This window comes from Chenopodium quinoa, unplaced genomic scaffold (assembly GCF_001683475.1).
Source record: "Chenopodium quinoa cultivar QQ74 unplaced genomic scaffold, ASM168347v1, whole genome shotgun sequence".
NCBI lineage: Eukaryota > Viridiplantae > Streptophyta > Magnoliopsida > Caryophyllales > Amaranthaceae > Chenopodium > Chenopodium quinoa.
Genome location: NW_018743175.1, coordinates 1,674,199 through 1,688,704, shown reverse-complemented (window position 1 = coordinate 1,688,704; position 14,506 = coordinate 1,674,199). Strand labels below are relative to the sequence as shown.

At 32.9% G+C, this 14,506-nt stretch overlaps 1 protein-coding gene and 1 pseudogene across 2 annotated transcripts; both read right to left on the bottom strand.

Annotated features, from left to right (window-relative positions):
- Window positions 1-5,149: 5,149 nt before the first annotated feature.
- On the bottom strand, window positions 5,150-6,798 carry LOC110732377 (annotated as a pseudogene).
- LOC110732376 (ent-kaurenoic acid oxidase-like) lies at window positions 5,150-11,664 on the bottom strand. 2 transcript variants are annotated; one of them, XM_021912311.1, is made up of 9 exons: window positions 10,700-11,664; window positions 10,190-10,517; window positions 9,934-10,086; window positions 9,400-9,669; window positions 8,913-8,996; window positions 8,350-8,428; window positions 8,160-8,266; window positions 7,710-7,828; window positions 5,150-7,540 (listed from the first exon to the last, which is right to left on the bottom strand). In XM_021912311.1, the coding sequence occupies exons 1-9, from the start codon at window positions 10,930-10,932 to the stop codon at window positions 7,450-7,452; spliced, it is 1,464 nt and encodes a 487-aa protein (XP_021768003.1). In that variant the 5' UTR covers window positions 10,933-11,664; the 3' UTR covers window positions 5,150-7,449. The 2 variants fall into 2 exon arrangements, with proteins under 2 accessions (XP_021768003.1, XP_021768004.1); XM_021912312.1 differs by lacking the exon at window positions 9,934-10,086 and having other exon boundaries at window positions 9,400-9,546; window positions 10,700-11,662.
- Window positions 11,665-14,506: the final 2,842 nt, after the last annotated feature.

Sequence of the window (14,506 nt, the reverse complement as noted above, 5' to 3'; positions counted from 1 at the left end):
TAGAAGCCTTCACTTTTGCCATTTCTGAAGGAGTTGAATGATCATCCTCTATCTTTATAGGGCGTTTACCGGATTGACTTGTATAAGAATAAGTGTCCGAATGAGTAGATTTCACATCATCTTCTTCATCACTCTCGACATTGAATGGTTGCTTATCAATCTCTTGATCCATATCTTCTATAGCATCAACAAACGACTCACTTGCATTTCTGGTAGCTTTGTCTTTTGCGTATATCTCCGCAAGAGTTTCATAGTGAATGAATGGAACTCCAAACAACCCTTTAGATTTCTTATGAGTCTGCCATATAAGAGAATATAACAAGTCAAAACATGAAAATCAGAACTGAACCAGGCAACTGATAAACTTGCACATCCCACAACATCTATGAAGATGTTTGGTGGAATTGGCAAATAGAAGAGTCAATTAACGATTCTCCCAACCTACATTATTGAGGGTATTGTGGTCAAATTAAAGGCTAAACATATGATCTTCATGACAATAGTGTTGATATTCTTGAGAAGGTTCTTGCAGGCTTCCATTTAAAAAAAAGAAATCTAAAGAAAAAAATTACACTATTATAAGTAAAATCTCTATAGAGACCAACTAGCCATACGAAATTTCAGGCTTTTACATGACAAATCCAAATGTCACTATCAGCAGATCAATCCTTTTCATGTTTGTACACTACATTAACAATAAAATAGGTTCCATAAGTCATAAGATAAGACTAGTATCATAGCATGAGACATTCACAAAGCTGAAGTACAAGAATCTAACTAGCATTGCTTACATGACGACTGGACATAGAATCCATGTAACTATCAGTGGATCACATCATTCAGTCCCTAATATTTGTCAGTGTACACAATTGTTTACAAAATTTTCTCCCCTGCAACCTATTCCCCTCCCTGTCCCCCTTCCCTGCACACTGCCCCTAACCCCTAGCTGAACATCTGCCCCTCTCCCCCTGTTACCTATTCCCCTCCCTTCCCCCTTCCCTTACACACACTGCTTCCCTCCCTACTTCTCTCATATTCACTATAAGTAGTGCCTTTGAAGAAAAGCACTACTTCAGAAAAAATAAATCTTAATTTGGACTATCATCAAAACTTGTGAATCTGGACAGAAACTATTCTAGATCATTTATATGGCATGAAACACCTATATCAAGCAGCATATTATGACAGAATCAGAAACTTAATTGACAACCAGATTAATGCAGAAGCAGTGGCAGTGAGTTAACAACAATTACAGAAGACCAAAGAGGGTGCAGACTACATACGAGCGTAGACAAAGGTAGCAATAGTTCATATGAACTCAGGTCATATGAACTATCCAGCAGCAGTTCTACAGATTGGCCTTTAATAGAATTACAATCTTCAGAAGAAGAAAAAAATGAATAAAGGTAGCAGATTCTAGGCAGTCTACTTGATGGGATCACACCATGGCAGAGAGAAATAGGACATGGAATTGAAACTGAAAGCAAGAAACCTATATTTTTGTCCCTATGATAGTTTAACAATCCAATCAACCAAGGATTACAACTATGCTATCAAACAGTCACAGATAGGCAGTACAATCCTACAGACCAAGCAGCACAACACCAACAGACATTATTCTGAGAGAAGAAACAAAGAGGAAGCAAAGATTGTTCATACCTTCACCCATTCGTCAATCACTGCCTTCCCTACTTGTAGCATCTTCTTCTCAGCATCCCATCCCATCCAAATCCTGAGGTGGACAACATTTCCGCTAATGTACTATATTTCTCCGACCAATGCTTAATCCTCGACTCAATGTGGGGAACCGCTTTCAAGCTGCAATTAGGAAGTACACCATTGATCATCTCTTCCAATCTATTCATGTAACCATTCTTATAACCATTCTCACACTTCCACTTCGAATCGCAACTCAACTCATGCAAATATCTTATTAGAGCCGCATCCTCTTCATACGTCCAATACCTTTTATTTTTACCTCTTCCTCGATTGCTTGCCATTCCCTTTAGCTTGACTAGCCTCCATCTGAAAAAATTGCAGATTAAAAGGCATATTAGAACTTAACAGAACAAAATACAAGGCAAATTATAATACAATTAACAGACCATATTACAAGGCATATTAGACAGAACTAAACATAACAAATTATAAGGCATATTAGACAGAACATAACATAACAGATTATAAGGCATATCATACATTTTGTGTTATTGACCATGTCTACTTCTTGCCCTCCAATCGCTAAATATATCTTGGGCTAATTTGTTTCTAAAATTGGTCCAATGATCTGAAGTAGCAACACTTGTAATAAATTCCCTCTCATCATCGGAATCACTCTCAGAATCATCATCGGAGTCACTCAATTCATCTTCATTTATATCATCTGTAGGCATGAATTTTCTAACTAGATTATACAATAAGCAACAAGCCATCACGATACGTCCATGAGTTCGAATAGGGAAAAATGAAGGACTTCTAAGTATACTCCATCTTCCTTTAAGTAGGCCAACACATCTCTCAATCACATTTCGCGCCCTAGCATGTTTAATGTTATAGAATTCCTCGACACTTTCGGGTTGTCGATCCGTCCATTCTTTTAAATGGTATCTTTGACCTCTATATGGAGAAAGAAAACCCTCACAATTCGTATATCCCACATCAACCAAATAATAATTTCCTTCAAAGTTATTAAACAAAAAGATTACTACCTACCAAAACTAACAAACCATATATACTCACAAAAAAAAAGACCTTCACTTACCTCGAGATACTCTAAAACCGTTTGGTCTAGAAAGAGCATTGCGAAGTACACGCATATCATGGGCCGAACCTTCCCAACCAGGAAGAACATAAATAAATTGCATATTAGGTGCACAAACACCCAATACATTCATAGCAACCGTTCCTTTTCTTGTTCTATACTTTGGTCATTCTTGTGAAGGGACATTTACATTAATGTAAGTCCCATCTAATGCCCCTAAACAATTCTACAAAAATAGGAAAATATATTACTTACAAACAAGCAAAAACAAGAAAATTCTAGCAAAATTTAGGGGCTTAAAAAATACCAATACCTTGAAGGATTTCCACCTTTCATCTTCACAATCATCCGATATTGGCGTGGGATTGTAAAGTAGTAGTTCATGCAACTTGAGAAAAGCCCTTAGACAAAGGTGAAATTGTCGGTTCACGGTTTCTGCACTTCTAATAAGTATTTTCCAATAGACCTATTCTTCTTATGATGAGCCAACGTGTATAAAAACATGCATGGTTACTATCTCTTGAAGTGACATGTTTTTTGTTCCACTTAAACCCCGAATGTCTCTAAGCATCTCACAAATAATATCGAAAGTTCTTCTATTAACGCGAAGCTCACTCTTGCATTTCATATCACTCTCCCTATAAAGCCCTCTCAATACTAACATTCGTAACAATTTTTTGTTTTTTTCCTTTCTTTTAATTGAACACCCCTTATTGTAACAACACACATCATATGCGATATCCAATACATCATCAAAATAATAATAATCATTGAAATAACCAGTTGTATTTGTTTTAGCTTTTTCTTCCTTATGGAGCACATAAGTCGAGGCATTGTAGAAACCTTGAAAAATCAGTCCAAAAAATGTACACTAGTATCAATATACACTAGTATTACAAACAACATATATTACCCATCAATTTAGTTGATGAATAATAATTTGCACTTATACAAATGCATTCAGACAATGAGAGCTATGATTAGTAGCACAAGATGAGCTTGTCCATGCAAAACTACACGCTGCTTTGGGATAGATAAGAAAACATTTTGGAAAAATCAACTTGTAATTTCAAGGAGTAAATGCAACAAATAAGTCAATAATAGCAAGCATAAGTCAATAATAGTCTTCTGCTAGTAACAAGCAAAATAACCAGCAAATACCATCCCAAATCAAAATTCTAATTAAATTAGGAACTTCCTAATAATTGGGGAAAATTTAGGGGAAAAACACAAAATAAATAGCAATACAACAATAATAGCAATATATACCATCAAATTTAGCAGAAAATCAACAAAAGAGAAGAAAATTTCAATCGAACAAGCAAGTAAAGAATTCAAACCAAAAACGGCAAAATTGATATCGCATGAACCCTAGAAATTGAACGAGAGAAACGAAGATAGCAAACCTGTGATAATGTTTGAAGATTTGCAGTAGAAAATTGAAAATTTAGGAGCAAAATCTGGGGAATTGCATCTTTCTTTGTAGAATTGTCGAACAATTTTGGAAATTTTCAGGAAATTATCGAACGAGCGAAGAGGAGAGAGAAGAGTTTTCTTTAATTTTGTGTTAGAGGAAGGAAAGAGAATCTGTTTCCTCACTTATTACACCGGAAACAATTTGGTGGAATAGGTTACCACTTACTAACGGTTTGTGTTACTTTAATCGTTAACCAAACACAATGTAACGGAAACACAAACATGATTTCGTTTCCACTCCTCTAAAAAACCTATACCAAACACCCCCAAAATGTTCAATATCACCAAATATAATTTGGACGTGCCAAATTGATTTTATTTGATTCAGCTCTTCAGCATCACTTTGTCTATCTAGGTTAATATCTGCAAGCCCTAGGGTTTAGCTATACAATATACATGACTAAAGACAGGATTAATACAAATTTAAGTTAAATTCTTTGTTCACATTTTAATGTCAAAAGTGCCCTGCTCCATGAGAAGCAAAGTTGATAAGATCATTCTGCTTTGCCTGTTCATCTAATTAGCATTGATAACAATAAGAGAATAGTTTCCCATTGCCACAAAGGTACAGAAAAATAACTTCATGAAATCGCCAAATCATTATTAGTGAGAAAAGACAATAGTAGGGATGATGCAACACAATTTCAGAACAAGCTCCCTGCATGAGTTACCATAAAGTTTGCAGAGAAAAGGTATTAGCTGCTAGCTATATATTCAGTCAATAATTGTGCAAGAACACTTCTAGCATGACACTAGTGCAAATAAAAAAAATTAGAAAACTCCAACCATCGGCAGTTAAGAAAACATCAGTAGACTTTCCAAGCTAGTTCAGACTTCAGAAGTCAATATGCTAGACAGGGGAGAATTCAACTACCAAATTGTGGTGGAAATCACCAAGGAAAAGGCATAATATGAAGTACAAATCCACTGTCAATTCTATAACAAAATTTCAGGGCACAAAAGCAAGTGTTTTGGTTTCATGATTTTTTTTGTTTACAACACTCACAACTGACCAGAAGTCAAATTACATTCTAGTGACTAACCCATTTCATTCCCATCAGCCCACACTTCTTCACATCACTCCAGCATAAAATCTAATACTTTAAAATCAATGTTTACACTGAATTACAACAGTAGTACATTAAAAAGTGAAGAGGGGGATTGACTGAATAAGGTGCTTACCATGTATACTGTACAACTAGCAACATGAAAACTCTGCTTTGGCATAGATACATCTCACAAAGTACTTGAACCAGGATTGTGCAACCAGCATGCTTTTTAGGCGCTATGGAAGTACTTAGATCTTACAACTTGCAAAGATCCTCTAGAGATACTAATAACCAAGACAGTATTGAAAAAGAAGTATAATTTAGTATCATCTTCCCATCTTACACAATGTGCAAGTGACTCCATCTCAGTTGATCCTTTAAGGTGCTTGTGAATGTTATCAATGTAAGAGGAATTGATTGTTACCCCTTTCTCAACCATATAATTGGCCAGCTTTTCTACCTCTTTCACAAGAGAACTATAGCACTCATCTTTCGAGACTTGACCTCCAACAACTACATCATTAACAAGTTTAAATGCCTTTTCAATATACCCTTCACGACAAAGACCTTGGATTAGCACACTCATAGTAATCCTGTTAGGATGGCACTTAAAACTCTCCATACGCTCCAATATCGACAATGCCTCAACGGACTTGCCATTTTCACTCAAAGTCTGGATAATTGATGTATAAGTAATGACATTCGGTGTACACTCCCCGCCTTCTTTCTCCATCTCACCCAACAACTCCAACGCTCTCTCGAAACTACCAGCTCTGCAAAGCCCATCAAGGAGTGCAGAGTATGCCACCAAATTCGGAACACATCCATGACTTTTCATAGTCTTGAACAACTGACAAACATCCTCCAATCTCCCAGCAAAACAAAACCCCTTTAGCATTGACATATAGGTAATCATATCAGGACACAAATCACATGATTCCATCTCTCTCATCAACCCCATTGCCCTATCAAGATCCCCCCTTTCACAAAACAACCCAATAACCACATTATACATCGTCGAATCCGGCTGACAACCAAAATCACCCATCTTTCTCAATACCCACAAACCCTCATAAGCACTCCTAGCTTCTCTACACAAATTAAGAACAACTTTAAACAATTTCACATTAGTTTGACACCCTTCAACCCCATAACACTCAATAATCTCTCTAATCCTACCCGAGTTTCGACGAATTTCGAGCAACTAACAAGCTAAGTTATACATATATTGAGTATGCCTATACTTAGGCTGTAAACCAGCCCATATGAAAAAACGAAGACCTAATTGGGGCTGATTTAAGGAAAATCTACGCAACACCTCAGTAACACATTGAACATCTAATTGAGCATTAACATTAACAAGTGTTTTTTCAGGGTTTTGAGGGCAATTTATGAGGTGGGTACAAAATTCTTCTGCTGTTGAAAAATTGATTCTTGTAATGAGCGAAAATGGTGTGTTTTTTTTTACCTATATGCGGAGGTGAAAAAGCGAGAAATTGATGAAATCGCCATTTTTGGAAGAAGAAGATAATTTTAATGAGCTAATACAAGGTAAATGGACTCGAAAATTACCTTGGTGTGATTCTGCGAGATCAAGGGAACATATAAAAATCAGTTTGAATAGTATTAAAATCTTACTGCGAGGAAATGTATGGAAGAAGATAGAGGTGGTGGTGGTGGTGCATGATGGCTAGTCCACCGCAACAGCCGCGCTTGCCGGCGGTTGCTGTGCTTCTTAACTTGGTAATGTGTTCAAACTTCTTTATGCATGGATTTTATGCTATATACTTCGTATGAATATCTTAGTAGGTATATTTTGTCAAACCTGTAAATTTACCTAGTGGCAATAACAACATAAATTTGAAGCAAACATAACCATATTATATAATCTTTTTAGAAAGTTGTACAAATAATGCATGGTGTCATGTATCATATGTTCTTGAGTTGTGACATTAATATAAGTTGTTGTGTGACCAGCAAGGCAGCAACCACGCTCATGCAGATCTAGCCTAGCTTCAAGGGACGTCCAAGAAGTTGTATTATTGACATAACACATAAGTGAGTTTTCAAAATACTGTGATTTTACACTGCACTCCAAAATAATGTTAATTTATATAATTTAATTTTGTTTAAAATCAAAGCAATACATTTAATTTGATGTCATTAAACTTTACAAATTGAAATTTCGAAGCCATCGCTAGGTAATGGATGTGAAAGATACTTGACCTTCGCATCAGGATTAAGTAATTCCCACCTGCAAAAGATTTTCAAATTCAAATTAATAAAGGTATGGTGTGTTTAATTTCTCATTAATATTATTATATTAATAATGAGATATGAGTATAGAACACCATTGATTATGTTCTAATTTGGTTTAAATTTGATACGAAATCAATTAATAAGGTTAACTAAAGATGCCCTACTTGTATCCAATGGACAAATGATGGAGAAATAGGGCTAGAGAAACTCGAACAAGCGCACTTCCGGCACAAGATCTTGAACCTCCCCCAAAGGGATTGTATGTTCCTTGCTTTGGGCGGGTCTGCAAAATGAAGTTTTAGTTTGCTATATATAGTTTATGGACGGAAAAGTCAAAAACCACCTTTTAAAATTGAATTTTTGTCAAAAGCCAACCTTTTTTTTGTGTGTGTAAAAAAGCACCTCAATCTTAAATTTTTTTATTTTGTAAAAGAGCCCCTTAATCATAATTTTTTTTTGTTTTTTTGACAAAAACCTATTTTAACATTTTACTAAGAAATATTGAGCAAATTATTTACTCAATTATTAGTAGTTTTTTTTTTTTTTTGAGGAAAATTATTAGTAGTTCTAATTAGCTAACTAAGTGATTAATTGTGATAAACAGCAATACTTACTTCCCATCTATCTGGATTAAAGGACATAGGATCTTTAAAATTTGTTGGATCATTGTGAAGGTTCCTTAGCCATACAAGAACACTCCAACCTTTTGGTATTAAGTAACCTGCAAAATGAGTATATTGTTAAAATGAAATAAATATATAAATATAATCGTATAATTTTATAAATTAGGGAATAAATTGTAACCTTTGAAAACAATGTCATCAGTGGCTTTCCTGAAAACAAAGGCAGAGAGGTTTGCCGTCCTAATTGTTTCTTCCGCAACCTGCAATAATAAGCTAGCCATTTATAGGGAGTGTTCGTTTTCATTGTACCTCATTTAGGTTGTCAAAAGAAAAATAAAATTGTACTTCATTTTTCAAGGAGTATTCTATTTGTAGGACACTTACGTATACATTAATAGGCTTATAAATTATTCACTTCAAAAAATAAGTACCGTATATTATGGAATATTAATTTTTACTGATTAAAATTATGTTTTGCTAATCCATTTTGAATTATTTAAATATCGAATTTAATTCACTCGTACGTACTACACTATTACTTATTACTCATTATGAAAGAACAGTTGAATACTTAAATATTATGAAAGATGATATACCTTGTTTGCAGATTAAAATTATGTTTTGCTAATCCATTTTAAATTATTTAAATATCGAATTTAATTCACTCCGTACGTACTACACTATTACTTATTACTCATTATGAAAGAACAGTTAAGTACTTAAATATTATGAAAGATGATATACCTTATTTGTGTACTTGAGCTTCGAAATATCTTCATATGTGATGCTCTCGTTGCTATTCTCTTTAAACATAGCCTTGTTCTCCTCCTATATATTTAAATTTAATTATTAAGTAGTCCAATGAACAACATAAAATAGTCTTTCACAGAAAATTCCAAAACAATTTAGGGCTATATTAAATGGTTTACCTTCAGATGTTATGTTAGTATAATAAAAGTAACATTAATATTTTTATTTATTTAAAAAAGTCCATACTTGTATGAGCTTAATAAGCTATCTTTTGTTTTTTTTTCCTTTGTTACTTAGCTTGGCATTATTATCATATGTTACAAAAAAAAAAAAAAAAAAAAAAATGATCACTTGGCTTTCTACCTACTTTGTTTTTTACTCCTTAAGACTAGCTGTAACGTATTATGTTTTTTTTTTTTTTTTTTTTTTTTTTACCATAAGCCTAGATATTTTAAAAAATTGAGTAAAGAAATGAAGTTACCCGAAGCTTGAGTAGAACATGAGGGTTATTGGCTAAAAATTGCAGAGACCATGTAATAGCATAAGCAATGGAAATATGACCAACGAGAATAGTGCTCACGACATTATCTAACACCTCTTCGTCGCTTAAATGCCTTTGTTCTTCATTCTTCATTTGCATTAAACTATCCATTAGATCGTTTGTTGTACTCTCTCCCGAAACACTATCATTATTCTTCTGCTTCCTTTTCTCTAGCTCCTCCTTCAGCTTCTTTGTAATCTTCTTTCGACACTAGAACAAATACATACATATATGCATGCTTAATTAGTAAATTGATCACAATATATTAGCCAAACTTAGTAACTTTGTTTTTGTGTAATTTTGCAATCAATAATTCCATATATTCCAAGAAGCTAATTAAGCTAGACATTAATGCAAGAATGTTAGTTACTACAATACTACATACCTCTCAAATTATTATGTCATATGTCGTGCATGATGTGAATAATGTGATGATGTCTAAACGAATTGAAAATGAGGGCGACGTGCATATACCTTGAGGGCATGATGGTAAGCTGTTCCGGGAAGGTTCCATGGTTGTGCTCGAAAGCCATAAACTATGCCCTGGAATAGCTTCTCAATAGCATCTATATGAGAGCTACCAAATTCAAGATGAGCGATATATCTCATAGTGTAATCAAGCGTTACCTATTTATTAGTCATACAAATATATGATTATTATTACTTGTACTAATTAGTGTATGTAATTTGCATACAAATGCATGCGTAAAAAGATAGATATAATTTTTACCTTTTTCACTTGATAAAATGCATTAATTTTAGGCATTTGAGACCATAATTGAAGGGCAGCAACAATGGTAGGCTGAATTTGGAGCACAATCCTCGAAAGAGAATCAGGTTGATTGATAGATTTGACAATAACGCTCTTGATGATACCATGTCGTTGGCCCTCATTAAGCGTGATTAGAGAATTAGTCCCTAAAACTTGGGTAGTCGGCCATTCTTGTGCAAATTTATCGCTTGAATCGAGTACAAATTTGCATAAAGACGGCGAGCATGCTATGATGCTTGGAGACCCATACAAATGGGTTCTATAAATTCCCTCAGTATATCCATACCTGTCCGTCAAATTTGCAATTTGCAAGTACTATTCATGTATTTGTATTATCAATCAAAACATAAGGTACTTAAATTATGTCAAACCTCGTCTAGGGTTGGCTTTGATCATTATTTAAAATGCACATGAATTGAATCGATCATATACAAGTATAAAAGTCCTATATTAGATCGAGATACTTACTTGCGTCTCTTAAAGGCGATAAAATCATCAGGGCGGCTAACAATATTAAAGTGCCATAGAAGCGAGAGGGTCTCTCCTAACAAAGGGAAACCCAAATGACCGAGAGGCATTATGGCATTGGATGCAGAGCACCTTGCCTTGAGTGGTCTAACGTACCATATCTCATTCCACCACCATGATAACCACCCTATCATGGATAATAATAACACTACATATACAATACATATTATCATGGTATTTTATTTGTTTCTTTATTTTGTTGATTATCTTATTCGTACTATATATTATATATAGACCAACAGAAAAGAAAGATGATCTAGTAGTACGTATAGTTTAGCATGCATGTTAAGATAACACATTACATAACAACCAATGTGTATATATATAGATGCCACAAAAGTTGCATGTATTTGATGCCACAAAAGTTGTACTCTGTAGATAATAAATTGTCCACAAAACTAACGTGCTTTGGTTCTCGCACCATGCTAAATATCTTAGGAATGATTTTTTATTTATTTTTTAAGTTGGTGGAATGAATCTTCTTATCGGATCAAAATCTCTTACAAGTAGTCAATCCAGGCCAATTGAGTTTGCGACCTAGACACTTTAAGAGTAGGGGGAAGGATAAATTACATTTCTATCCTCAAAGTGCCCCTTGTAGAGATTGAACCCCAATATCAAGATTGAAAGACTTAATTATCCTTACTATTAGGCCAAACTTTACTTGATAACGTATGATAGGTAGTCACAATACAAGTTTGTATAAGGGATAATTGTGGGATTGACGGTGTTATTAAGTGGTGAGTATTTGAGCTACGCTTCGATATAGATGTATTATTTGATCCTACACCTTAAGATAGTAGGGCCGGGCATAGTGTATTGTTTCTATTGGTTGATTTAACTTGTTTTTAACGTATGATAGGTAGTCACAATACAAGTTTGTATAAGGAATAATTATGGGTCTGAGATTGGCGCTATAAAAAAGTGGTGAGTTTTTAAGCTACGCTTCTATATATGTATTATTTAGTCGTACACCTTAAGATAAGGGCCGGGCATAGTGTATTGTTTCTATTGGTTGGTTTAATTTGTTTCTCAACCAATTACATTGATTGATTGAATGATGGGGGGTCCTTACTGCTTACAAAGCTGCAAGGTTTTTGTCACATATCACATTTTTCTTATGTGTGAGTGTTGTCGTGATATTAATAATTTGGAAAATTTTAACGAGTGCCTCCAGGCACTTTGCTGGAGGAGATTTAGAAAATTCAAAAAATCTATTAACAATTAATGACACATTTTTCATTAGTGATTTCGTCTCTTACGTATGTTATACTACTACAGTATTACGTATTCCATTTTACTTCTGCAGTTTAATTACAATATCTAATACTTCGTAGAAGTATTAAAAGAACACAATCATATTCGAAGTTGAAATTGATCGAGGGGCTTCAACATACCATCAATTTCTAACATGGTATTAAAACCTGGTCCTCTGATATATTCTAGAGTGGCCTATTACGGGTCCTACGATATGTCTATATGTACCATCATCATTGTAAAAGCTTTAAAGTGTTTGGTATGCATTAATAATAAATAAATATCTAATTTATTGTCTAGATATTACTCGATTCTTTTTGTTTTTCCCATTTGAGATCTTGACACTGTTCATAAGTAAGATAATCTTCTAAATTATTCTCGCTATATAAATATAACATATCATGTTGAATTTGTCTCATTGAGTAGTATATTAATATTCAACTACTACATATAGTATAATTTTTTTACTAATATAAAATACTCTATAGATATTTATACGTTAAAATAATGTATTGATAAATGTGCACAATCAAAATTGAAAGAATATTTAAAATCTGAGAGAGTAATATTTAATCATTCATCACTCTTTTTTAACATCCAAATTAAAGACAATCATTTGTAGGATCGTTCTAATTCTATATCCCAAAGAAAAAAAAAATTGATATTATTGTGTGTGGTTAGTGTAGTGATGAGTATATTTTTGACCGGTAAGATTAGCCATAAAGTCTTAAGACTTAAAATGACATCACTTTTTGATAGGTCCCATTAAAAATCATGTCATTGTATTATGTAAGATTCTTTTAATACTCACTCATATTTAACACTTTAGCCCTAAACTCACTTAAGACTTCTCATACCATATATTATTATATTTTTTTTATTTTTATTTTTATTTTTTACTCTAAGTAAAAAAAAAAAAAAAAAATAGGGCCTACACTCAAAGTCTTAAGTTGAGTCTTGAATTTTCAAGAGTCAACTTGAGACTTAGCTAAGATTTCTCAAGAAAAATGGGATCAAACAAAGAGTCTTGTCTGAAGACCCAACATGATGATGTCATGTGGAGTATTAAGACTCAGGACTAATCTTGCTCAGCATTGCAATTAACTCAATCTTAATCAACTAAGCTGTATCTTTACATGACTTAAGCTCAGTACATCCTAATTAACTCAATCTTTATTTTTATTTTTATTTTTATGACACTAATTAACTCAATCTTAAAGTCATGTAAAGATATAAAGTTAAAACGAAAATTGTAGTAAACAAAGAGAAATTGTCATACTTCGTACATATTATTAATGTTGCTAAATGGAATACCAATTGACGCAGTGCGTGTGCACCAAAATGCACCTGACAATTTTAATTATAAATATGTCATCATATTTTATTATTGCAAGTCAAAAGAAAAAAAATATATATATATAAAGTAGGAATTTTTGGAGAGCATTCGGAGCGCCACATAAGTAAAGGTATTATTTCGACCAATTAAAAATTAGATTTGTATTTTATTTTAGAATTAATAAATTCACTTGGCACCTAAGAAAAAGTGACGAATGAGATTTAAGAATTTTGCCATGTAGTTAAAACAACGAATAATGATTTATTAGGATTTAAATTATTTAAAAAACTAAAAATTATTTTACAAAAATAGTCTTTAGATATAGGATTTATATATTTAAGATAAATCTTGATAGTGTTTATGATAAGAAATAAAAATTATTCCTTAATAATAAATAAATTAAAATTGTGATGCATACCATTATAAATTGATGCATCCTACAACACCAATAAAATTTCGTATCAATACAAAACTAAATCAAACGAATTTTGTGTCAATTTTAGTCATCAATGGCTGAGTAATTCTTAGCTTAATTTTTAAAATCCATGTTTAAATGTATATTTGTGATTATTGCTTACATTGTATTTAATTGGAATACTTAACGATTATATGTTTATATTTTATTTACTGAATTTCGTTTTTACACGCAGATCTGATTTAATCAGAGAATTAGATTCAAGCAAAAATGATTGTTAAAGTACGAGTTTCTCGCCTGATAGTCCTATTGGATGAGAAGGTATTATATCTTTATAAATTGTTTACATTTATTAAATTTTTATATAAACCTTTGTAGTTTATATTAATTAATTTTATGATTAGAACAAATTTTTTGTGATTTAATTAGCTTAATTAATCAAGTCATCAAATTAACTTAATTTTGATTACGTTCATACCTCTATTAAAGCCAACTTTGTACAATTCGTCCAAAATTAATTGAACGAAAAGTTTACTCAATTAAATACTTTTCATTCGTTACAAATAAGAAGCAATATTGCACTCATTGTCAGTGACTACAAAATGATGATTTAATATTCCAAAATACTATTGTTCAGGCGATTAGGGACAATGAAAAAACTCCAATGCATAGATTTGATTTTGTACAATTACAATTTTTAGATCAATTTCACAACAATTTTTCACTTCCTGGTAAATAT

What these genes read in the sequence shown, in the direction of transcription:
- LOC110732376 (XM_021912311.1), bottom strand. Translation starts at nt 10,932, where the DNA reads ATGATAATATGTATTGTATATGTAGTGTTATTATTATCCATGATAGGG. An exon ending in ATCGCCTTTAAGAGACGCAA is followed by an intron (nt 10,518 to 10,699) that starts GTAAGTATCTCG and finishes TTTGACGGACAG; the next exon opens with GTATGGATATACTGAGGGAA. An exon ending in AGCTCAAGTACACAAATAAG is followed by an intron (nt 8,429 to 8,912) that starts GTATATCATCTT and finishes TTATTATTGCAG; the next exon opens with GTTGCGGAAGAAACAATTAG.